The sequence below is a fragment of the Calonectris borealis genome, chromosome 19 (genome assembly GCF_964195595.1).
Source record: "Calonectris borealis chromosome 19, bCalBor7.hap1.2, whole genome shotgun sequence".
Classification (NCBI taxonomy): domain Eukaryota; kingdom Metazoa; phylum Chordata; class Aves; order Procellariiformes; family Procellariidae; genus Calonectris; species Calonectris borealis.
The window spans coordinates 9,659,555-9,683,612 of record NC_134330.1 but is presented as its reverse complement, the minus strand read 5'-3'; the positions used below and the strand labels follow the sequence as shown (position 1 = coordinate 9,683,612).

The following is a 24,058-nucleotide window of genomic DNA, read 5'->3' as shown; positions in this document are numbered from 1 at the left end:
CCATAAAGGTCTATGCCTTGACTGTAGTATTAGGAGTCTATCCTGTGCCCAAGTGCAGAGGTTTTTATAAGACACACGAGGTGAGATGCTATTGTTGCATTAAGATTATATACTATATATATGTCCAAGTTCAATAAATTGTTAAGTACAGAAAATGATACTATAGATTTGGTCATGGTTTTAGTCTGATCATAAGAGAGGATTTGCTGTTGTAATTGTGAAAGACTCAGAAGAGTTTCTTTCTTCAGAACACTTCAATCTGTGAAGAATCTGCAGAAGAAGGAAAATAAATCAGACAGTGCCAAAGTCTTTGCTTTCCAGCAACTTCTGCTTTTAATGGCCATTCATCTTTTCAAGGTAAGACCTCTGAAGCATATTTGAGTGTGTAAAATGAGCTGATAGCTGGGCTTTCTGAACACTGAGCTGCAGAGTTTCTTTTTGTTCAGAGATCCAATCTTTCACAGCCTCTGGCTTTTAGAAGTGGGCAATTGGCAGCTAATAAACTGTGATTCTTACACTGACTGTAGACAAGTTACAGGGGCACAGCTTGGCCTGAGCATTAGTTTTGCCCTTGATTTGCTGTTGAGTGGAGCAATTTTTACTTAGATTCATATTTTCTTCTGCAGAGTAGCTGATTTTAATATCTGTATCTATTTAGAGAGGTCCTTAGATTGATTGCCCTTGATTTGCTGTTGAGTGGAGCAATTTTTACTTAGATTCATATTTTCTTCTGCAGAGTAGCTGATTTTAATATCTGTATCTATTTAGAGAGGTCCTTAGATTCGCGGTATATTCCTTATGTTGCTGTTGGTAGTGGGGAATTCCGAGAGGGTGTTTATTGTCTGCTTGTGATCAAACAGAATCCGTCTGAAACAATGGATGTTCTGAGTGACCTTCTGAACTGCACAGAGAGGGCATTCGGCAAAGAACCTAAGAAGAAAAAGACTGGTGAGTCCTTCCTACAGAAAGAAATGGAGTGGGATTGTTAATGGTCTGTCAAAAGACAGAAGATGGCAGTTCTGCATTAGTGAAGCACTCTTGACTGCATCGCTTCTAGCTTGATGCACTTATCCCCAGGAGAATCCCCTCTCCTTCATTCTCTTTCCTTGTCTTTCTAAATCTCTTGTCTCTTGCTCCAGCTCTCTACCCACATCATCAGTGGGTTGTGTTCCTGTGTGCCTCTTAAAGGATAGGTGGGCTTCAGAGCTGGCCATTGTTCAGATGAGCAGTGTCCAAGGGAGTTCACTCTTTTTGGGTCCTTGTTCTGTGCTGGCCAAGAGCTTGACTGAAGTGGTGGTATCTGCCCGGGCAAAGCTGTGGGTTCTCCTAACAGCTGGCAGGCCTGAACCTTGGTACTTTCAGAGCTCAAGTTCTGGGCAAACCAAATGTGTCCTGTATGTAGATACAGCCTGTTTGCTGATTTAGGCTAATCCTCATTTAGGGCCTGCGGAGCTGGGTTGGGACTTGACCAGGAAAGAACCTGGCTTGGTCTTTTGACTTTTTCTCTAACCATGGTCTTGTTGTTCTCCTTAAATCTCTGTGTAAATTTGAGGGTACTGTAAAAATAAAAGCTGTGATTCTATGGTGGCTTGGTTGTATGTAGATCAGGATTCCCAAACTTCTGGACTAATGGACCAGTTTCAAATGTCAGCACTTTTCATCAGGGCTGCTGTGACTCCTGATTTCATTGGAAACACTACAAAATGTATATACTTTTGCTGACTAGCTGCTGATTGCTTTAATGTGGCCAGTTAAGTGTCGCATGATTTGCAGAACTGTTAATCTAAGTAAAGATTTAATGAATAGTAGGTTTTGTTAGTTGGTAAGGCTTTGCAGTGGCCTAAAGACAATTTCAGGCATGTTCCTCCCTATGGTTTGTAGCCTTCCAATGCAGCTACAAGCTTTAGCTTCACACTTTATTTCTGGTCTATGTTGCTGAATGAGTACTTCCAATAGTCCGCTAGAAGAACTATGTCTTTTTTCTTTGGTGAATTTTTCTGCAGTCTGTTATTAATGTGCCGGTGTAGTGATTTTGCCCTCTCCTGTCATTGTTTGTTTGTTCCTGTGCAGACAGTGCAGAGCCAGGATGGGTTGAGGTGATGGTGGAAATCCTTCTCTCCCTCCTTGCCCAGCCCAGCCTACTCATACGTCGGATTTCCAAGAGCGTGTTTGTACGGATATGCCCTAACCTGACCAAGAGGGGCTTGCAGCTGATCCTGGATGTAAGTGAGGCTCTAGTAGGGCATTGTACTGTTCGCCTGTCTTGTCCCTAACAGGCATACAAGCACATCTCTATTTTGGAATTAAATAAAAGTCTCCTTGATTTAGAAAATGTCTGACAATGTGTGCTACTGAATTTTAAATGTAGCTTACAGAGAGTTGTTTTTTCAGGGTTTTTTTGTTGGGTTTTTTAATGGGAGCTGAGATCTGCTAACTTTAAGCTGTATTCTTTGGTAGTTTTAGGCTAAAGAAATTTCTGGGTCGTTTATATAGCTGGTAGATTTTATATGTGAATATAAATGGTAACAACTTCGTTTTTCTAGAAAGGCTAAGCATAGAGGTGCTAAAAATAAGTGACACTGAAAATCTGAATTGGTCATACCACTGAGTAAGGTGGTGTCTTCTGAGAGAGTAATATGTGGATTGCAAAGATGTGCTGTCAAGTACTTTGTGTGATGAACCTAATACTTCATTTGTAACAAATCAAAACGTGTGATGTCACCAACCTCCAGTTTTCTCCACCTTTTTTGGTACATATAGAAAGAACTTAGCATATTAACAAACATGATATTGTAAGCCAGCAAGATGAATGCCCTTACTTACTATTTCATTATTCAACTGGCTTACTGTGCCAAAATTCCTGTCTGTTGTACAGAAGAGATGCATCAAAACAAAACACTGAAAAAACACAAGTCCCTCTTTTTTGCAGGTTCTTGACCCATACCAAGAGCAAAATGAAGAAAGTGCTGTAGTTGTGATGGAAGAATCGGACAAAAAGGTCAAATCTGCACAGGACACGGTAGTTGATGTGCCATTGCCAGTGACAAATACTCTTCAGACCTTCACTGTTTTAAAATAATGTTTCTCCTGATCTGTGGTAATAGACGTAATTGCACTGCTCTGTCTTGAGTAAAATGGCTGTTGCTCTATTAAGATTTATTTTAAAAGTGCAACACACAAATGGCTTGTTGGAAGTGCATGGTTATTAGTCTCTTGGCCTTGAAGGAAAATGCTGTTGTAGGTATGGCTGTTTGAATAGATGATTTCCTGAGAACAAATGACTGCATCCTGAAATTAGCACAGGCCCCTCTTTTTCGCAGCCACAGAATGAATCGTTTCTGTGATGCACAGCCATCTGAATTCAAGATCTCCGGTTTTAAGAACTGCAGAGATTCGAGTCACAAACCATTACAAGCATTAGCAGAAAGGAGAGTCAGATGGGGCTGTTACTTCAGCTGTTCCTTGGAAGCTTCTTTTTGATACTTATTTAATATGACAGGGAAGTCTGTTATTATGTTCTGCTTTTAGTTCTTATGAAGATCTGGTATCTCGTTATCTGAGGTGTCTTTACATGAATCTGAGGGCTGGAAGCAAGGCAGTGGGGTGAGGGGAGGCTTGAGTTTTTATTTCTGAGAATTGAGTAGGGCTTGAAGAACGGTGGGGTCAGGAGATGAACTTTTCTTCTTCAGGACGAGGAAGGAAGCGAGGACTCCTCAGATGGAGGCGACACTGAGGAAGAGAATGACAGTGGAGATGAGGAAAAGAATGAAGAAGTTGATGATGATTTTCGCAGTCAGCTGATGAATGTTCTCCAAGCAGGGAATGCATTGGTACGTTTTCACTGCCTACCTTGGATACAGATACGGGGAGGTTTGGAGTGGTGAAAGATTATCTAATACCCACATCCTGTCTGAGCCCATGCAGTGATAACCCTGGCAGTCATCTTTGTATGGCATTTGAAGCAGGAGGTCAGGATCTTCAAAGTAAACTATGGGAATAAGTCACTTGTTCTTTTATTTATTGTTAGTGTGTCTTGAGTGCTTTAGCTTGTCCAGTCCAGCCTGATATAGCTTGTATTCCTGCCTGTAATAAATAAGATTGACGTGAGCTAAAGCGTTGAGATACTGTTACATGGTGCCTGTATTGGCTGGCCTGTGTGGAGGAGCGTGATCCCTATAGCCCACCCTGGAGACTTCTTGTAGCAGCGTTGGAATGTGGTTTAATGATTCTTATAAAGGCTACAGACATAGCAACATATTAACCTCTTCACTGAAGGAGCAACAGCACAGAGGGAGTCAGTGTCAAAACCTCAGTCTCTTCCCTCTCCTGATCCTCTAGCTCTACGTGTTAGTACTGTGCAGCCAGAATTACCTGATAGGAAATATGAGCTAGATTTCTCATGGGTCTGAGCATCTGTTTTTCCTTCCCATGTTGTTGTTCTGGGTCTAGAGATAGCTGCATCCCTACTGTGAGTCTGGTCTTGGCTGTGGTTCTCTCCCCGCTGTCTTTTTGAAGTACATGAGATGACATGTTGTTTTTGCATTCTAAAAACAAAAGGGAGGAGATGAGAGTGATGAAGAGCTGGATGATGAGGCAATGATGGCTCTTGACAAGAACATCTCAGCCCTTTTTGCAGAGCAGCAGAAACGGATCCAGGCAAAGAAGGATGAGAAAGACAGGTTGCGGAAAGAGAAGATCCTACGGAGGGATTTCAAGATTAAGGTGGGAGATAAGTGTTTGGTGTGAAGACCTTTGGCTTACTAGCACCTTAGTTGTAGCCTATCACATGCCATGAGCTACTTAATGCTGAACAGCTTGGACATTCATGTATGTCATAAGCTCCTGGAGGTTGGGAATGGATTGTTCTGGCTTTGTACAGCACCTGGCACAGCAATATCATGGTCAGGCCTATTTCAAAACAGAAAACAGGACTGTTCTTTCAAAAAGTGAACTGTGGTTTCCATTTGCTGATCTGAAATGCTTCAATTTATTAGATCCTTCCCCACACCTACCCAAAGGTAGATGCCTGTCAGTTTTTATAAACTGGACAAGCTTGATGTGCCTTACTGTGACGTTTAAAATCCCTCTGGTGATTTTGCGGTCTAAGCTTTTTTTTGGCTTGTTATGCTAGTAAAATCAGGAGGATTAAGATTAACACGCCCTGGTTATTTGTGACTGTAATACTGACTTCAGGCCACCTGGTGTCAGCACGGACGGTCTAGGATATTCGGGCATCCAGGGACAGCTCCAGCCGCTCACATGTAGAAACGTCTGGTGTCGGATTAGCCAAGATGAAGGCTGAATGGTGTAGCGAGCCGTTGGTTTTACTGCATTTTCATTCTGATGCTGTGCTATAAGAGGCTGATTTTATGGTAATGCACTGTCTGGAAGTCAAGGGGGGCTTGCAGGGGTGAGAGCTATCAATCAATGGTGCTAACAGAGATCTGTACCAATTTATAGTGACTGCAGGTCTGGCCAGGTGGCAGTGTTTCTCATAATTGCTGTTTCTAAATGGTTTCACTGCACAAAGTAAAGCTGAAGTCAACAGACAGCCTTTAATCTTCAGTTTCAAATTTTTAATTTTCAGTTTCTCATGCCCTAACACTACAAATGATAGCAGAAGGTGTACAGATCTCAGCTGCAAATGGATTTCTTCAGCCCCCTCCAGCTGCTATGTAGCCCACTTCAATCTGAAGGAGCTGCTCTGGGTAGATCCATCATCTTTCCCTGTCTGCATTAGTTCTCATGTCGGTAACTCTGTGTTTGCAGGTGCTGGATCTGATTGAAGCGTTCCTGACTAAGCAATCAGAGAACCCCTTGGTGTTTGACATCATTGAGCCCCTGCTCCGGGTGATTGAACAGTGCATGAGCTCAGACTCTGACAAGCAGGAGGTTGACTTCCTCCAGAAAACAGCTAATATCTTCAAGTAAGTGTCCTTAGTCGTCCAGATAATAGGCAATGGCTTTTGATAGACACCAGTGGTGGTGGTTGAATCCCAGAAGTTGGTCTTTCTAAGATTGAAGATGATTGCTTTATAGATTGTGTAGAATTAGGTTACCAGCACCACATACGCAGACAATGCTTAGTCATAACCTGCAGGAAAGAAATTAGGATCTGGGTTTTTAGTCTAAGGGACTTCAAGTGTCAAACCCGTTTGCAGGTGGAAACCTTAAGAACAAACATTGGTATTGCAGGCACGGTGCCATGTCACTGAATATCTCCACAGGCCTCTGACCTCCGAGTCAGACCATGCAACAACTCCCTAGGCTTACAGAGTTGCTGCTGTGGCTGGAACAAAACTCCCAACAAGTTATTATTGAGACAGACAGAGTGCAAATTCTCTGTTCACGGCCAGAAGTGAGGCCTGATACAAGCTAGACACAGACGTAATGCATGGTGTGTCATGATGTGTCCTCTATACACCACTCCCTGACATCCTCAGCGCTGCTCTAAAGCATTTTCAGTGCGGCTCTCTACCCCCTGAGAAGCAGTTCTGCCGAAACAGGGTTTGAGACAGCCAATCCCCTTTGTGGGAGCTCTGGAGGAAGGTTGACTCTGATGCCTAAACAGGTGCTTGAAGGTGCAGTACCTACTCACCCTTCTTGCCACAGCAATGCCCACAGCTAGCACCATTTTTGTTTATGTGTTGCCCTGAGCCCAGCGATAAGGGTTCATAGCGGTCTGTTTCCCAGAGCTCTTTCTGTAGGTAATGGCTTTGGGTTTGTTTTTAATGCTCTTTCAGGAACTCATTGTGCCGAACTAAGCAGTACTGCAAGAGAGTGGATGCCCTGCAAGAAGATTTGCACGCTTTTGTGGAGAGGCTTGTGAAGAAAGCCTGCAAGCACACTGACTCTTCAGTGGCTCTCTATTATTTCAGGTGAGTGTTAAAAAGGAGCCTCTCTACTTGGTGCTGTGGGCTGGTCTGTACACAGGCATAATGTTGCATGTTAAAACAGTTCAGAGAAGCAAGAGACTCGATGAAGGCTAGGTGCCAGCATCTGTGTCTTACAGGAGGACTAGTCAGTCGTCCTGGCAGTCTGAAGCATTTTCAAACAGACATCCATTTTTTGGTGATCATCTTCTATGGGCTCTGTGATACAGAAATGGTCTGGTACAGCTTTGCTGATAGTGATGGGAAGCGCTTCCTTGAGGCTTCATTGGGGAGTAATGAATTGTGTGTGATTCAGTGCGGGGATGAGTGTAATTCATAGTCAATCTGCAATGATCGTTCTGTAAATACAGTGGTTTACTGTCTCCATGATAGCAATATGAGGACAATAATGATTATGAGTCCTGACTGTATGTACCAGTATTCACTCCTTTGCTGCTGAATACAGGTGGATAAGGATAAGCCATATGTGTATTTATTAGGAAACATGAACAATCTTGCTGTTTTCCCAGTGTAAATGGGAGTGCCATTTACCAATAGGCTCTCTTGTGACTTGCAGGCAGTTTCAGGAGGACTTTCATACTCTGACTGGGATTTCTCAACACAACTGTGTATGCAGTGGGTACCATGTTGCATGGTCAACCCAGTGCCATTGGGCAGTGTTGGCTCTGCAGCACACCTGGCTCGTGGCTGTGCAGGAACCGTGGTACCTCCTGGCAACACAGGACTGGCTGTGTGTGCCGTATGGCTCCCTGACAGCTTCCTGGTGGTGGCAGTCCTGAGTGGAGCCGTGCCCAGTTAATACAACATTTCACAAAAGCAGCAAGCTGTCTGCATGCTCTCTCAGTTGATCTGCCCGAGTCTCTTCTGCAGTCTGGACTGAGAGGGCTGCGCTGTAGCACTGACTGAGCTGTGCAGGCTCGGAAATCCTGGGCAAATGCAGAAGTCCTCAAGCAGTGCTACTCAAAATTGATAGCAAGCAGCATGAGCTTGAGGAAACCAGGCTGATAGTGGGGATGTCTGACTGCAGTGGCAGATAATTAAATGATGCAGCCTCCTAGGATTATTTGTCTTTAGGTCTGGCAAGAGTGGATTAGACTGAGAGAAGGCACCCTCTTGGACTCTTTAACCCCTCTTGGTACAGAATAAGTTGCCTGCATCACTTGGCCTCAGGTGGCTTTGCAGTGGCACTGTGACACTGTGGTAACTCCTATGTTCTCCCCTTTTCCTTTTCTTTTTTAGCGCCTCATTATACTTGCTCAAAGTGTTGAGAGGAAACACATCCGATAAGTCATCAAATCCTCCTACCCCTCTGCCAGAGAAACAGAGCAACACCATCCCGCAGGCTTGTCAGGTAAGACAGCAGGCTGCTCTTGAGGCAGTGTTTTTTGCCAGTGAAGTTGCATTACCCCATTTTGCTGAGTAGGCCTTGCTTATTCAGTCTCACTGGTCCTGTTCCTGCAGATACCTGTCTGCATGATTTCTCTTCCATAAAGCTGTCAAATTCCCCATCCCCTTCTGGCCCTCACCCTCCTGCCTTTGCAGTGCCTGCTTGCCATAGCCACCAGGGGCTGCTGATGTACAGTGGATCCGGGTTAATTGCCGAAGAAGCCTGATGTATATTTATGCTGCTCTCCTGGCTGATTTGCTATTTTTTCCATTTATCTCCTGGCAGTCACTCTGAGTTCTCTTCTGGGAGGGTGCTGGGGAGCAGGGAGGCACAGAACAGTGGTGGATGAGAGTGAACTCCTATCTCTCTGAGGTTTGGGCTGAGGGTGAAGAGAGCGTGGAGCAGCCCTGATTTCAGTGGTAGTTGTTTGCAGGGAGACTCTTCATCTGGTTGTGCTGTGGGTGTCTATTACTCGGGGAGCCTTACTGTCTGGTTCCGTTTCACCTACTGTCTCTGTTGAATTTCACAGGTCTCTGAATTTGGTGACCCTGTATATTGGGCAGCCCAGTCCAGTCACCTCCATAGAAACCTAGCAAGTAGTGTTTTGCCAGCTAGCCTCATACTTGCCTCTAAACCCCTCAAATTATGTGCAGGAATTAGTGCCTTAATCCTGTTGATGTTTTGTGGGGGAGGAGAATAAACAGGTCTACCTCATGACAAGGGAGGGCCTGGAAATTACAAACACTGACATATTATTAGCGGCTGAAAAGATATAGCCAATGTTTCTAAGGCTTAGTGAGAGACTAAGAGTGTTAATTCAAGCAGCTCTGTTCTGTGCTGGGCCTTTCCGGAAAGGAAAACAAAGTAGGAGATCTGTGGGGAATATAAAAACATACTTGATGTTGAGGTGAGGGTGAGGCATGCTTCACAGCATCCTTGTGGAGCCTCGCAGGGAAGGTTATTATTCCTGTGGGAACAGAGCTGTGGTCTTGACCAGCCAAGGACACAGCCAGCAGCTGAAGTGAGTTGCCGGTTTGAGGGAAGTGACACAGTTTAGTTTGTGTGTTGCTGCTGCTGACATTGTGTTGAGGCCAGGAAGGTTTTGCAGTGGGGAACCAGAGACAAAGGTGTGGTGTGTTTCCAGTGAGCAGTGCTTTGTGAGCATAATCTGGAGCTTTTCAGTAAGCAGCAAAATGGAACTAGAGCAGACCCTGTGATGCAGTGGCCAAATTTATGGAAAAGCCTGTTACTGTAGAAGAAATTTTTTACAGTAAACATCTGCATGGGAGGAGGAATCCGTTTTTTAACCTGCAGATGTGTATGTCAAATAAGTGCTAAGTATAGACACTTGTCTAGGAAACTGGGGTCATATATTTCAAAATCCATCTCCCCTGTTCCACTCCAGCCTGTGTTCAGCTGCAGTAGCACTGGGAGTTCAACCAGAGAACGGGACACAACATTAACATGGCTTTCACTTGCTATGGGGCCATGGAAAAATTGCTTAGGCAGACATTCATGACCTCCTGGGCATTAATTTTTCTTTCTTCCCAGAAAGCTGTGCTTCCCTGGCAATATGAGAACAGTCAGGAATGTCGGGATGCGATGCTCCGCACTTCGCTCTTCATTCACCCCTGTGTTAGTTTAGATCCATATGGCCTGTGCAGGTCTCAGCTGGTTGCTGCGTGTCTGGATTTCTTGTTCTCCACCAGAGGGGGATATTAGAGCATTTACACAGTTCTGGGGTTGCTGGATCCCTGATCAGAGCTAGGGCTTGTCTGCAGGGTACCTAGAAATCCTGGACATAGCTGCTAAGTGTATGTAGATCTAGATCTCTACATACACTAATATCTACACATTCAAATAGCTCTATAGCTGAGAACACCATGTGCACAGCACAGCTGCTGCAGGATGGTCTTTGAGTGCTCTGTGAACCTAATATGTGTTAGACATGCCCACCACAAACCTAGAAGTACAGCCCCCACACTACACCACGCTACATGCAGTGTATGTAGTTGTACTAGAAAGCTGTGCTGCCCTTCACTAACATGGTCATATGGCTGTCGATACTTGGGAGAGCATGTTTGGGGCCCACTTTGTTTTTCCTTCATGGTTCTGTGTTGTATCTTGTAGGCCTATATAAACTACCCAGGATTATCTAGTTGTTGGAAAAATCTGTAGAAATTAATTACTTCATTGTTAGTGATTCATCCTTGTGTTTCACTGGAAACTTTTTTGTTCTGCTTTTTCCCTATAGCTTTTGAGCACAGGTTGTTTGGATATGGAGAGGGTGACTGTAATATATCAGCAAGCACTGACACAATTCTTGACTAAACGGAACAGTGCCCTTACAAGCTCCATGTTCCTTGATCTCTTCAGACGCTTCCCGGTAAGTGTTGCTGACTCTGTGGTATGTTGTCTTCTGGTGGCTCTGAAGTACAGTTGTAATTCTGGGGAAAGTAGGGAGAGAAACTTCTCCACTTTATTGCAGGCTTTTAAAACTGCTGTAAGGTTTCCTAGGATCTTCACCTGCTCAGACTCTTAATACTGCGTGTTTTGATAGCAATGCTGCAGAAGGCCAGGATCTCATTTGTGGTTTGGATTGAGATACTGCATGGAGAACGTAGATGAACAGAAGGCTGCTCTTTAAGCATAGGCTAATACTTTTTACCGGTATTCAAGACAACGTGGATGAGCAAGGTTTGCACAAAGGCAGAAGGGGCCAGCTTATTTAAACAGCTAATGTAGCTCCAGTCTAGCTTTGCTCTGTCTGCATGCTCAGTTTATCAGTTTTCCTCCAAGAGACTGTAGAGCAGAGAGTCTAATTGGAATCTAATCTGCAAGCTGGATGTTCAGACAGTATCAGTGTCTGAAATGTCTGAGGTATTTCCTGCAAACTTGACCTATGCCTGGAGCTGGTCTCCACTATGAGGACAGCCAGCTTTTAAGAAACAGGTCTTGGGTCTGAATGTCATACAGTTCTTCAGGGATTTTTAGGTCAGAGTGAGATAGAAACAGTTGCCAGAAGCCCTTTCTCAGGGGCTTCAACCTTTTAGAATTGATGTCTGACAGGAGGGTGGGAGGAGACATAGGCTTGTGTAACTGGGGGAAGATGCTTTCAGACTCTGAGGGAATCCATGCAGGAGAGTTCTTCTGCATACCAGGTTTCTTAGGACACCAGCCCACGATGCCACCTACATAAATTACTGAAATAGGGGGAAGAGAAGGGTTGCGTGCTGCCCACATGGACAGCAAGCTTAAGATCCCATCTGCAGGTTTCTAGAGCCTATGGATTCCATGCGACTGTTCCTTGCAGAAATGTCTTTTAAAATCTTTAAGCTTGTCCTTTTTATAAAAGAAAGGTAATGTTATACACAGATACTGGCCTGCTTAAAGCTGGGCTTTGTCCACTTGCTAGAGCTATCTGTTCTTTTAGTAGTCATTTGTCGCGAGTGAGTGGTTTAGAGGCCGCTTAAAGAAGGTGGGGGTATGAATGCACCACCACATCTCCTTACCCCAAAAAAGAAGCCATTTCAGGTGTTGTGGTTGGAATAACCATATGCACGATATGTCAGTGAACTGTGCAGCAAACTGCTGTCCATGCTTTGTCAGGGCCAGACCTTCCGGTGCCTGATAGACGACATTAGAGGTATGCCAGTAAGGTATTTGCAATCCAGATGCTTTCTCATTTCTTGTGTCTGGATTCCTTGTGCTCCTCAATTTGGAAATACTTTGCCTATAAACAGAAATTGGTGGATTAGGCTAGAACGCAGGTTCATCAAGCTTTGCTGACAAGTACCCTTCCTCTAGAAAGGTTGTTTTGCTCAAGACTTGTTGCAGGGGACAACTTTAAGATAACCTGTCTCCAGGGAGGCTTTCCTCCTGACGAAGTTGTTTCTGGCCCCTTTAGCATGTGGGTTCAGATCCTTCTCCAAGTGCTGACATTCTCCAGTCTAACTCGGCATGTTCTCCTTTACCTCTGGGACTGTTCCTCTGTGCGAACTGAACTGCCTATGTAAAGTATCAGGCAGATGCAGACTTAAATCAAGAACCAGGCAGAACACAGGAGGTGAAATCTTTGCCTGATTTTTCCAATTTAAGAGTTTTGCTGCTGATTTCCTTGTGATCAAGACTTCACTCAGGGCTGGTGTGAGCAAAACTGTTAATTTTCAAATAAGCTGTTGCTGATCTCTGGGCACTTTTCTTTCCTGTGGCATTTTTGTCTCACTCAAGAAACTGTGTAAAATATAGACTGTTTTGCTTGAAAAACAAACCTGTCTGTCAGCAAACCACTAATAAGAGACTGGGTCTTTCTTTGTTACAGATCATGTGTAAGCCATTAGTAGATATTCTTGTCAAGTCTATCACAGCGGGAGCCAGGGAACATCAGCAGGTAAGAACGAAAGCAAACAAACAAAGCTGTATTAAATAGTCAATCAGAGAAGTCATTTAATCACGGCAGCTCAGATGATGCTTAATATGCTCATTGCTGCCTTTAGGGCTGCCCAGTTTTGAGAAGTGGGCTTCCTGGGGGGAGAACTTTTGCAAATACTGCCTTGCTGCTTCAGGTATGTGACTGAAGTTGTGGAAGTAGCTTATATATTCACAGTCACGGGGGTTCTTTGGTAGCATCTCCTTTAAAAACTGCCTGCAGCTTTCAGGGTTGAGGCCTGATTGCTGTAGGGGTTGCCTTCAGTCACTTATTCCTTGATTACTTTCTTATTGGTAAGATATTCTTCTGTATTAATACAGCATGTTGTAATCCTTGCTTCCTAATGCTAACTCGAGGTTAGCTTCCTGAGTCTGTTCCGCGCCTTACCAGCTGTCCTGCATTTTCTAGGCCCTGTGCTTCTGTGTCTAGTTTAAAACCACCTGTACTATAGATTCAATTTTTGATGGTTGATTGCATGTGCCTGACTAACGCAAAATTAGTTGAGCCTTATCAATAAAACATTGCAGGGTGACTGCACAGCTCACTGTGCATGAGCAGGGAATGAGGCCTGTCTGGATTTTCACTGCAGCATGCGCTGCAGTGGGGGTGCCTTCCACGCAGTTAATAACCAAAACCCCTTTAGGCCAGTAGCACTGTGTCTCAAACTTTCCCACCCCCTAGCTGTATGCATCTGTCCCCTGCAGAAGTGCATCCTAGATTGACCTTTCTGTTTCATAAATAGCTGTTTTATTGTTTCTGATCATTGGAGGGAATGCAGAGGGCTAGGTATGTGTTTACTGTAAGGCTGCTTTACATTGTCAGTGTAAATTGCATTTCAGGCTCTTTTACCCAACAGGAATGGCTCTGATTTAAACAAGAACAAAAAAAAAAGAGAGTGAATTAAGCTATTAGTAATTTCAGTGGATAGAAATAAGGATGTGTTACACAAATAACAATCAAATTAATTATAAGGCACATACTTGATCCTATCCTCAAGAGACCAAGAACAACATCCGAAGCAGACAGCTTCATTTATGTGGGTATCTTTGCTTCCCCACAGGGAATAGCATTGTCCTTCTTTCAGGGTTTCCACAGTTATCTGCTCAAGCTTTGTTTCCAGAGCCTGTTTATCTGTGGGTGGGAGGAGTAGGGGAGGACGTGCAGTGCGCTGTTCGTAGGAGACCGGATAGAGAACATGGATATACTACTGTTTAAACAAAGGCAACATGGAGAGTAAGCTATGTAAAGCCTGTGGAGTTTGGAGTTGCAGCTGTACGTTTTTTGCAGACTGCTTCCTTTTCAGGAATTCTGGCTTCCCCTCATCAAATGTCCAAGTTGCCAGGTTTTCAGTTAAATTTTCCCACTGATTCTCAATGCAAATGTGCTTTGGTGGTACCCTGGGGGTAGGGTGGGGGGGCAAGCTAGGTGGGTGTATATGGCAAAGTGATGTCATGGGTAAAGCAGGGAGACAACTTCTCTGGAGCCTCTGCAGCTCCTGGCAGCCTCTGGGGGAGTGCGATGGAGGGGCTCAGCTACCAAAAGGGCTGTCCTATCTCAGAGTCCCGAAGACACCAAAGGTCTCCTGATACCCTAACTTTGGCCAGCCCTGATGGTTGAGAGACAAGAGGGGTAGTCTCCCATTTTCAGCCCGTGAAGATTGGCCTCTAATCATTAAACTAGCTTAATCCCAGAGATATGAGGCTTAATTGCCCTTCTAACACTCCTGTTATTAATACTGATCGTTCTGGCTATGCCTGCTGTGTCTGTATGAACAGCTAATCCCACTGTGATTTTTGACTTCTTGGCTCTGCAGATCCCTTTGGCAGGGGGTCCTTGGGGCTGTGCTGGGTGGGGAGAGCTGTTCTCTGCACGGGAAGGGGGAGGCTCACAGCTCTGGCCAGGTGTCTTGTGTTGGCCTGGTAATGAACCCTGGGGCTCTGGCCCAGCAGGGCTGCTGGCCACTGTCCCAGCTGGCCTGCGGGAGGCCCTTCCCAAAGGGATAGGAGAATCGGATGCGCCTTCAGGCTGGGCTTTTAGGTAGTTTTGAGCAAAAGGAAAAGTGGTTCATGAGGAGGATGTAAGGAGGGGTGTTCCTTCCTCCTCACCCCGAATACCTGGGAGTTTGTGAGAGCAGCATGGAGGTAGGAGGTCTGTTCCATCTCTCCTCTCAGCCAGACTGGTCCCTGAGTTTTTTAATGCCTTTAAGGCAACGTCTTGTGGCCACCGGCTTACATGTCCAGCTCTTACTTCAGGGGTCTCTGCTCTTGCTGGGGCCTCTAGTGTAAAGTCAAACTTGATCACTAAGTGATCACCCTGGACTAACCTGGTTGAGGTGATTTGCAGCACGTCTCCCTGTGTGCTCAGTAAGCCACACGGTTTTCAGCGAGGCCTGGACCTGCCTGAGCTCTTGTCAAGAAACAGCAAACCCGAACTGTATGTGAAATGATGTTCCTGTGCCTTCTGTTGTGGGCTGCTGCAGGTCTGTCAAACTCAATTTCTGGGCAGTTGTAACTGAGAGAGGATCCTCTAGGAAATGCAGGAGCCGTTCAAATGCTGCTCAGCTGGTGTTGGCTCAGAGAGGAGTAGTCTGGCCTTTCCAACCCCAGCCATTTGTCCTGACCCTTGGGTCCTCACTGTCTGTCTGGTGCCCAAGTGTTCATGCAGTTACATTGCAAAATGGACATGAGGATGATTTGGCTGAAAACTTACCTTCCCCTTGCACACATACTTTTTTCCCCCCCCGCTTGTGCTGTGTTAAAGTTTGACCAATTTACTGGTCTTGTTCAGGGCACAGGGATAGTCAGTCAGGGGCAGGAGTAACTGGGTGAAAGCTGTGATTTATTTCATCAAACAGCAGTGTTTGTTAACATGAAATTATGGCTTCTGTAAAGTGAGTATGAGAATATTGGAAAGCAGAGTTTGTCTGTGTGGACTGTTGGCTGTAGCTGGTGACTTGGGCAACTGGGCCTGGCATTGCTGCAGCCTTTCTGTGCATCCTGTCTCCCTCAGTTGCTCACCTCCAAAACCTGGAGAACATCGAACCCTCACAGCAATGTTGTGTCTGGAAAGACAGAGGTATTTGTAGCTATCGGATGGGTGTTACATGCCTTTCTGGGAGGTGCATTTCTCTGGCCTGTGTGATTGCCGTAGAGTAGGGTCTTTTGGAGATATCCAAAAGCAGGTGTATCAGAGGGTGCATCTTCATGCAAAGCTTAGCAGAAAAAATGGAAGCTTTAGAACAAAAACTTTAGATAGTGTGACCGACATCAAGTCAGCCCTTTTCCTCTGACACTGTTCCTACATGCCTAAAGCATCAGTAAGGTTGTTCGCCTCCATAGTGAAGTAATTTGTGAGATAAAATGAACAGCACTTTGGGGGGTGAGAGCTCTTAAGGCAGTTTTAAAACCTGGCTCATAGTGGTTGGGTTGGTAGGTTTTCCTAGCAGTAAGCTCAACCTGTATAACAAGTTTTAAACTGGAAAAGTGAATTTGCAATGATCTTATTGAGACTGAACTTGAAACTGAAGCTTGTACATGTGCCCAAGTTCTGTTCCTCTGATGCTACTCCTGGAGCGCGGATGCCTCCAGGGGACTGTAATACAGCAATTTCCGTGGAAAAGGAAAGAACTGCAGAGATTGGTGTCATTTATGAGTGGGGGAGCAAAGGGCAAGGGATGCTTGACCAGGGAAGGGGGGTTGTCGTCCCACCCTGAATTCACTTAGTACCTGTTTAAACCTATATGTCGGAAAGATACAAGATGAAAATCTCTGTGACAGCGGATCTGCAAAATCACCTTATTTCAGGGAGTTCATACATCTGAGATGCACTTCTCAGCTTTTGTGAGACCTCACTGACTGCAGGACACTATGAATCTCATTCTGCCCGTTCAAATGCACTGTGAATCTGGCAGCTGGTGCTTTGAATGCTCAGTGTTACCTGTTGGCTGGCCTATTTTTTGAACTCTGCATTTCTTGAAGTGTGCAGCTAAAGAAGAAAGAATGCTGTCCCAAAGGTGCCTGTGTGCAAGTTAAAATGCTTCAGGCTTTTAAAAAATGAACACACTAATGTTTGGATGTCTTTCATTTATTGAACTGAGAAATCTGGTGGGTTTTGCTGTGTGTTTGGTTTTGTTTTTAACTACAATTGGGATCTTTTTCCTAAACTTTTGTTGATCCTTGCTTTCCCATATGGGTAAGTTAAACCAACATACAACTTAAAGCTGCACTGTCTTCTCAGAAAATGGCCTGCCTCATGCCGATGATGTGTTGTTGCACTGTTGTCTACTGTAGAAAGAAGTGGATAAAAATCGTATGAAATCACTAGATTGTAAGCAGCTACTATGAAGCTTTTCGAGAGGACATTTAGTGTGTGAGAAGTGCTACAAGTTAAATTGAAAAAGAAAGAAGGTGGTAAAGAATGAAATTTTTTGGGTAGTCTAATCCAGCTTGTTGGATGCAGTTCTGAGGACTGAGGTCCTGAAAATCAGTCACACTATGACCTTGTACTTGCTGTAATGGCCAGCAGAAATGTTGTCAGTGGTAGGAAAATGGGACCAGTGCACACGTCACAATCTTTTTGTACATATAGGCAGATTCGATAGCTTTCTCTTGCCGAGAAGGTGCTTACACCTGAGTAGAGTGTAGCTAACATTTCTAGAATCCCATACCTGCGTGCATACCTGCATACATACATGTGCTCTAAGTAGCTTAGGTACAAGCGACAGCCAGGGATATAGTCTTCAATGATAAGACTAGTATGCGAAAATGACAAGTCATCAAAAATGGAGCTTGTGTTGTACCTTTGAGTTGACCTAGTGCTAATGAATTGTGCTAAGCTTCTGGCACAGATGATCCCATTGGCAGTGCGAAGCCTTGCAATTAGCCAAGCAGAATGTGTGTGGTGCTAACAGGTGGGGGGAGGCTTGTGCTGTTTTGTTGACTGTCAGTCTGACATCTTCCACATTCTCTCAAATTCAGTTTAGGAAAAAACTGCGTGTGAGCTTGTTCTCGCTTCCTCCATTCTTAATGCAATTTGATCTTACTACTGCAATTGTTTCCCAGGAGAGCTTGACCTTCAAATTACTTCCTTGTGCCTTGTTTCGGTGGGTGCAGTGTTGCTTTTTCAATACGCACAAAAGGCTTGTTTTTTTGGCTTGTGCCGACGGAGCGTAAACCAGGGATCAAGATGTGTTTAATTTAATGATTGTTGCATGACTCAGCTACATACCAGAACCCTCCTGAGCCTTAGGTGAGGAATGTCTTCCTGGTTTATTTTTAGCAGCATCAATATGATGAGCATAGCTACAATAATACCTCGTTCTGTAACTGTGTGCGGTCTTGGGCTGTCCCTCTGATGCTGTTACAGCACAAACCCCTCTGCGGTGCATTGCTAGTTGTGGTGAGGTTCTTACTGCAGTGCCCCTCCCGTCCCCCGCCAATTCTCACGCATGCTGGGGCTGCCAGAGGGCTGGATGAGTCCGTGAACTAATGCTTCTACCCCAATAATTTAACTCTGTTAGTCTGAGGATCAGGTGAAGAAGGAAGATGTGTGGCTGGTTGCACTGTGGTACCCAGGCTTACTGCTGATGCAGGGTTCTGCAGGCAAGTGCATACTCCAAGTGCCAGCTCTGAACTGGAAACAGGCTGAAGCACAGCCTCTCTGGAAGCCTGGACTGGAACAACCCTGCTTTTCCCTGAGAAATCCAGCTTGTTGACCAGCGGTATTGGAACCAGTTTGGAAAGGAAGATTAGTAAATGAAACATCCACTGCTACCAGGTGTAAGGTGTTGTCCCCATCTTGCTTGTACCAGCAGACACTTAGGCCACTTCTAGTCTGTAACTTTATCCTAGGGTTGAGGCAAATGATTTGATACCTGTCCCTTGCTCTTCTCCTTTGGGAAAGGCACTAGGAGTGTACGTTTCAACACAATTACAAAGAGCCTTTGCAATTATTTCTGCACTGTGGTCACACATCAGTTTGGATACATCCCTGACTTGTTGTTTACATTTAAAGCTATATTGATTGAGGATGTTGCAGTAGCTGGGAGCATAATGATGCTATATTTGTCCATCAAGTGAGTTTATTTTCTGTGATTTGGCTAGAACTCTGCAAAGCTGATGTAAGTGCAGAGCTGTCATGAAGGTAATAAAAGTCATTTTACTTAGTGTGGAGATGAGAATGGGCACTGAGACAGAGTTCGAAATGTCATCTTATGTCATATAGATTCATTAATATTTCAAAATGTGTTTTTATAAAGCAGTCTGTGACAAGGAACCCTTTAAGATCTATCTAATAGAGAGTGTATTTTAGGTAAGTTGCTAATTAATCTTGGTGCTTTGGCAGTCTCCCTAAAGGGATCAAACATATATAGACATAATTTTACAGAACTGAAGCAATTCTGTGCCAGAGCTGCCATCACCAGAAGAGTAAAATATGATCTCGAAGTCCTGCCAAAGAGGTCTTGGCTGGTTGACAGTTATCCTTCTGAACGGTTTATGTTTTATGTAAATATCTAAGTTAAAAAGTAATTAAACTTTAATACAGCAAGAACAGTAAAAGCACTGCAAAGCATCAGAAGCCAGCACCCCTCTGTGTGTATATGTGTGTATATCCTCTTGCTGTGATAGGTGGATGGATCACTACATTAATGCACTGTGCCTTGCCTGCATAGTTTCCAGCAGGTGGTATAGGAAGGAATTGTTATGGAATATTTTGCATAAGCTGTTACTAATAACGAAGCAAAATAAACCTCCCCAGATAAGTACCAGCACCAGTTCAGCTCTACCTCCTTTGTATCAAAAATGAGAACTGGGCTGCTGATGCTAGCTAAGCAGTAGCCCACAACTGAAAGGTACCGTTCCTTCAAAGCATCCTCCATCCCCTCGGCAGAGGTAGGACACGCTGCACCTGTGTCCTCTGTAGAGGTGCCATTGGGGGGAGGGTCTGGTTGAGGTGAGCAGACCTTCAGAGGGTGAGCAGACCTTCAGAGACCTTCACAGGCAGTGATAGTTTCTTGTGACATGTAGTGTTATAGTGACTGTTGCCTCCAGACTTCTTCCTTTTTGTCTTCCTCTGTTCAGTATGCACCCTTTCCTCAATGAAGAGAAATCATTTGCAGCTGGAAAATGTATGTCAAACTGACATGCTTTGGCTCCAGTCAGTGTCCAGCTCCTGTTCCTGTTTTTGTTTTGTGTAAGGAGACGGTCAAGGAGATCCTATGTTTTGCAAGGTAAAGCTGAACTATGGGTGGGCTCTTGCACATTTTTGAGCTATCTGATCATGAGCCAGCAAAGCCCTGTGACATGTACTAGCTCTAGGTATGTAAACTGTCCCTCTGAAGTTGAAGGGGGAACAGTTGAATGCTTAAGTGCTTTGCTGGGTCAGGGCCAGAGTGCTCTACATTTTTGTGTAGAGATTTTTAATTCCTAGACTTTTAGGATGGTTGCAGATGTGGATTATTGCATCCCAGCCTTTCATTTTTGAGTGCACCTCTTGCATCAGGAGATCTCAAAGAAACTGCCTTCCTTGGGCGAGTTGGAGGATGTTGACAGCATCTATAAATAGTCTCTGATGTTCTTTGGAAAGGTGTCTGATGCCACAGTAAAATGTAGCGCGCTCTGATTAACTGTTTTATAAGTCATGTTTCTCTCTCCCTTTCCTCTCACTTGTGTGAGATGGTTGAAAATTTAAAAAGATCTGTTTAAATTTTTCAGGTCCTCCCTACTGCACTTAAGCTGAGTGCTTGAAATTCCGTGGCACGAGGTTTTACTTGTATTTGCATTGAGAACTTCGTGTGCTCATGGTATATTTCAGTTGAACAAGGGACCCCTGTCAGTGAGTCTGCAAGGTCTCTTTGGAGCATCATGCATGTTGTTAGCTGTTTACGTTTGTTTGTTTTTTCCATCATATCGGGGTTTTTTTTTGTTGTATTTCTTGGTGTCTTTTAATAGCCCCTGTGTTTTTTGCAAAAAGTGTGTAGCAGATAGATGCCTGCATTGTCCACATACAAATCCATAACAATACCAGGCATTGATTGACTGGCACTCAGTGCAGCACAAACAGAACATTAAAAAGCTCCTACTTGCCTCTTTATTCTGATTCTGGAGATATAGACTGTGTTTATTCTGCTCACTGCTGTTCAGCTGATTGTGTTGATGATCATGTAGCAAATCCTCAGTAATAGAGGAAATATTCTAGCCTGTTGCTGGGAATAAATAGGAAAATTGAAAGGTCATATACGCTTTAGTTGTTACTATAGACACAGCTGCTGGCAAGAGCTATCCAAGGATGGGACTGATCAGTAGCATTAATAGCCCTGCATATCGGGTGGACTTGCTGAGTTAGATGTATACCATATTGCAGTGATTTTCCAAGACTGAGTAATTTCCTAGCCTACTAAATTAAACTTGCCATCTGACACATGGGGAGTTGATAGTTTTTAAAAAGAGAGTGAACCACCCAAGTGTGTTCTGCTCAGCCTGACAAACATAGCCCCTTCGACAATTTGATGAGTAGATATTTGTGTAGAGCAAATGGGAGAAGTTTGCTTGGAGGCAAGGTCATTGCCATGTATTTAATAACAACATAACAAAAACAGGAGGGGAAGAAATGTCTGTGGTTGTTATGAAATTGGTGACTATCTCAGTCATATGGGCTTGAATTATATTCATGCTACAAAATATTACAAAAACATCAGAATAGAATCCTGTTTTGTTGAAGTTCTGGGTAATGATTTCTGTTGTGTTTACAGCAGGCTGTTGGATCTTTGTTTGGAAATACCAGCAAGTGTGTTGGAGGGGTGTTGTGTTGGCAAGTGAAGAAAGATTTAGGGCTTCTGCAGCATAAAATGAAATGCCAACCTAGGCTGTATTCACTGACAGGGATGTTCTTAAGGGTTCATGTAGAAAGTGGTAGGTCGCTTTTTGTTGTTTGGGGGTTTGGCTGCTTCCGTTTCTGCTTTTCCTTGGCATGTATTAAAATGCCACTCTGCAAAAGTTAAAGCACAGGAAATCTCTGCAGGATTTCTCAGCAACCTCCTAGCAGAATAGGGTCTTAAGCCACGTCCCTCTCCCCAAGGGCAATGTGCAGTCTGTCATGTCATGGTGCTTCTCTCCGTGGATTCTGCAAAATGAAAAGGTCTGCTGGCGAGCGTCCGAATCAATGAATCTACAAAGTTCAACCCAGTACAATTTCCAACTTCTTTTTTTTTTGCTTAGCAATGCTGTTTATTTCAATGTTCCAAGCTAACAATTTTACTGACACGTGAGTACTTTTTTTTTTAATACTGCTTGAAAGCTAAACTTCAATAGTTGACGTTTGAGTGAATTGGAATTCTAATTTCTCATTATCTGCTGATAAATGTTCTCAAAAGATGGAAACCTTTGTCCTTGCAACATCAAGACTGGTCTAGTGAATCAGGGGCAGCAGCTAAAAGGCACACAGTGCGTAGGCAACATGGGGTTTTTTGAATGCGTACTGCTCTTAAATCTCCTAAATTATTAAATTTGACTTTAGCAAAGTCTCTTTAAACAGGCTGCATTATGCGGTAGCTGCCTTCTGAATAGCCTAAAGAAAATCCTATTGCATGTCTTTCCTGAATTGAGGAAAATTGGCTTTGTTGTGCAGATGAAATATCTGGCTTAGAAAATGTTGGGAGGAGCAGCCAGGTGAGGGAACTGGAGGGGACAGTTTTGGTTTTGGTCTTACCAACATGTGCAAGTAACTTGAAGCGTCAGTGGAGCTTCTTGATGTTGATAATACAATGTGTATGTGTGTAAAATAAAAATTGACAAAAAGAAAGCTTTGGGGATAGATTGTTGGTTTTGTTCTTTTTTTTCAAGAGGAAAGCCAGGGTCCAGAGAAAGGATAGTGCCCCAGATGATTTCGCAAGAGGTTTCTTGGTACTTGGTAATGTTTCTTTGAGCCTCAGCTACTGGGATGCTCTGTGAGAATCTTTGCTTTTATTTCTTAACAAAAGGGCATTTCTTGCTCTGGTGTTTAGAGAGAGGACCTTGTAAAAGCAAAGTGAAAGTGCTCCAAAATAAACAGTGCCATATTAAGAAACTGAATTGTCTTAGATTTTTTTTTTTTTTTCCTAAATTGTGACTTTGTTCTTAACTTGGGAGAGAAGTATATTTGGGAGTGGAGAGGGAAATGGGCATATTTCCTGATTATTATTTTAATAATGTTATAATAATAGAGGCTTGGATGCGTTGCACAGAATCCGCTGCTGTTCTTTTCTCCTCTGGTCTCAGTATACCTTATGGTACCAATATTCCCCACCAATGTTTCAGTCCTGTAATTGGGCATTACGGAAAGAGCGAGAAAACATCAGTGCTCATGGACGCTAATCTGTGTTCTGCTACTGATTCATCTTGTGTTCTCCTGGCTCACTTAATTATGGCATCTTTTTATTTTTCAAGAATTTAGGATAATAAGATACTGACTTTTTTGGAGGGAAACATTAAGACTGATTGGCCTTTCTGATATGGTAAGTGGTTACCCCTGGGAGAAATGAATCTGTGTGTTCACCAGAGCAGCAGAGCAATATATGGATTGTTCTGTATGGATTGCTGTGTCCTGAGGGTCTGCCTGTTGGCCTTTGGTGAAAGAAGAGCACAAGGTAAATAATGTCTTCCCCAGCCTGAATGCTCACTAGCTGTATCTTTGTTGTATGCAAATGAAGTGTTCAAAGCTAGTATCTAATACCATCAACCAGCCCTTGCCCTGGAGTCCAGCATGTTATTTTATATGTTCATTGTTTTGACTGCCCAAATGTCCTGCAGACCCTTCATCTCGGGCAGAAAACCTGCCAGTGAAGCCCAGTATTTAATGTGCAGATATCCTCTGAAAAACTGCGGTGTCAAATCTTCTCCCTGTGTGCACTGACTCATCTCTGCTGCCGTTAAAATGTAGCAACATCTTATTTCTGTCACTAGTTCTTGTTAGATTGTGGTGACTGTAGCAGGGAGCTTTGATTTTTTTTTTTTTTTAATTATTTTAAATTATTTTCCCCCCTCCTTTCCCAGCTGCTACAGAACAGTGCTGAAGGAAGCAGCTGTACGTGTACCCACTTGTATTGGGCACAAATGTCCTGTTGCAGTGAGCAGGCTCTCACAAATGGGCTCCTCTGGTTAGGCAAGTGCAAGATGAGGCTTTTGCTCTGACAAGAACATCCTCCAGAGCACTGTTTGCAGAGGAACCAAGCATGGAAAAAATCCACTCCTCAGCAGCAGTGGAGAGAACATGATTTGCAGAGTCCCTGATTAAACAAATTAAGTAATGATGTTTTAGGGCATGAAGAAACCTGTATATAAGTGAATACTGTATATATGCCCAGGTCTGCAGGCA

At 43.9% G+C, this 24,058-nt stretch overlaps 1 protein-coding gene across 3 annotated transcripts in view; it reads left to right on the top strand.

The window, feature by feature from the left end:
- The window catches only part of MYBBP1A (MYB binding protein 1a), a 61,637-nt gene that overhangs the window by 11,369 nt on the left and 26,210 nt on the right, over window positions 1–24,058 (top strand). For all 3 annotated transcript variants that reach the window (XM_075168987.1, XM_075168989.1, XM_075168988.1), the window contains exons 13-23: window positions 249–357; window positions 861–948; window positions 2,071–2,222; window positions 2,930–3,019; window positions 3,690–3,830; window positions 4,558–4,722; window positions 5,770–5,927; window positions 6,744–6,878; window positions 8,133–8,244; window positions 10,535–10,666; window positions 12,602–12,670. In XM_075168987.1, coding sequence (XP_075025088.1) covers window positions 249–357; window positions 861–948; window positions 2,071–2,222; window positions 2,930–3,019; window positions 3,690–3,830; window positions 4,558–4,722; window positions 5,770–5,927; window positions 6,744–6,878; window positions 8,133–8,244; window positions 10,535–10,666; window positions 12,602–12,670 — 1,351 coding nt within the window. The remainder of the gene's footprint in view (window positions 1–248; window positions 358–860; window positions 949–2,070; window positions 2,223–2,929; window positions 3,020–3,689; window positions 3,831–4,557; window positions 4,723–5,769; window positions 5,928–6,743; window positions 6,879–8,132; window positions 8,245–10,534; window positions 10,667–12,601; window positions 12,671–24,058) is intronic.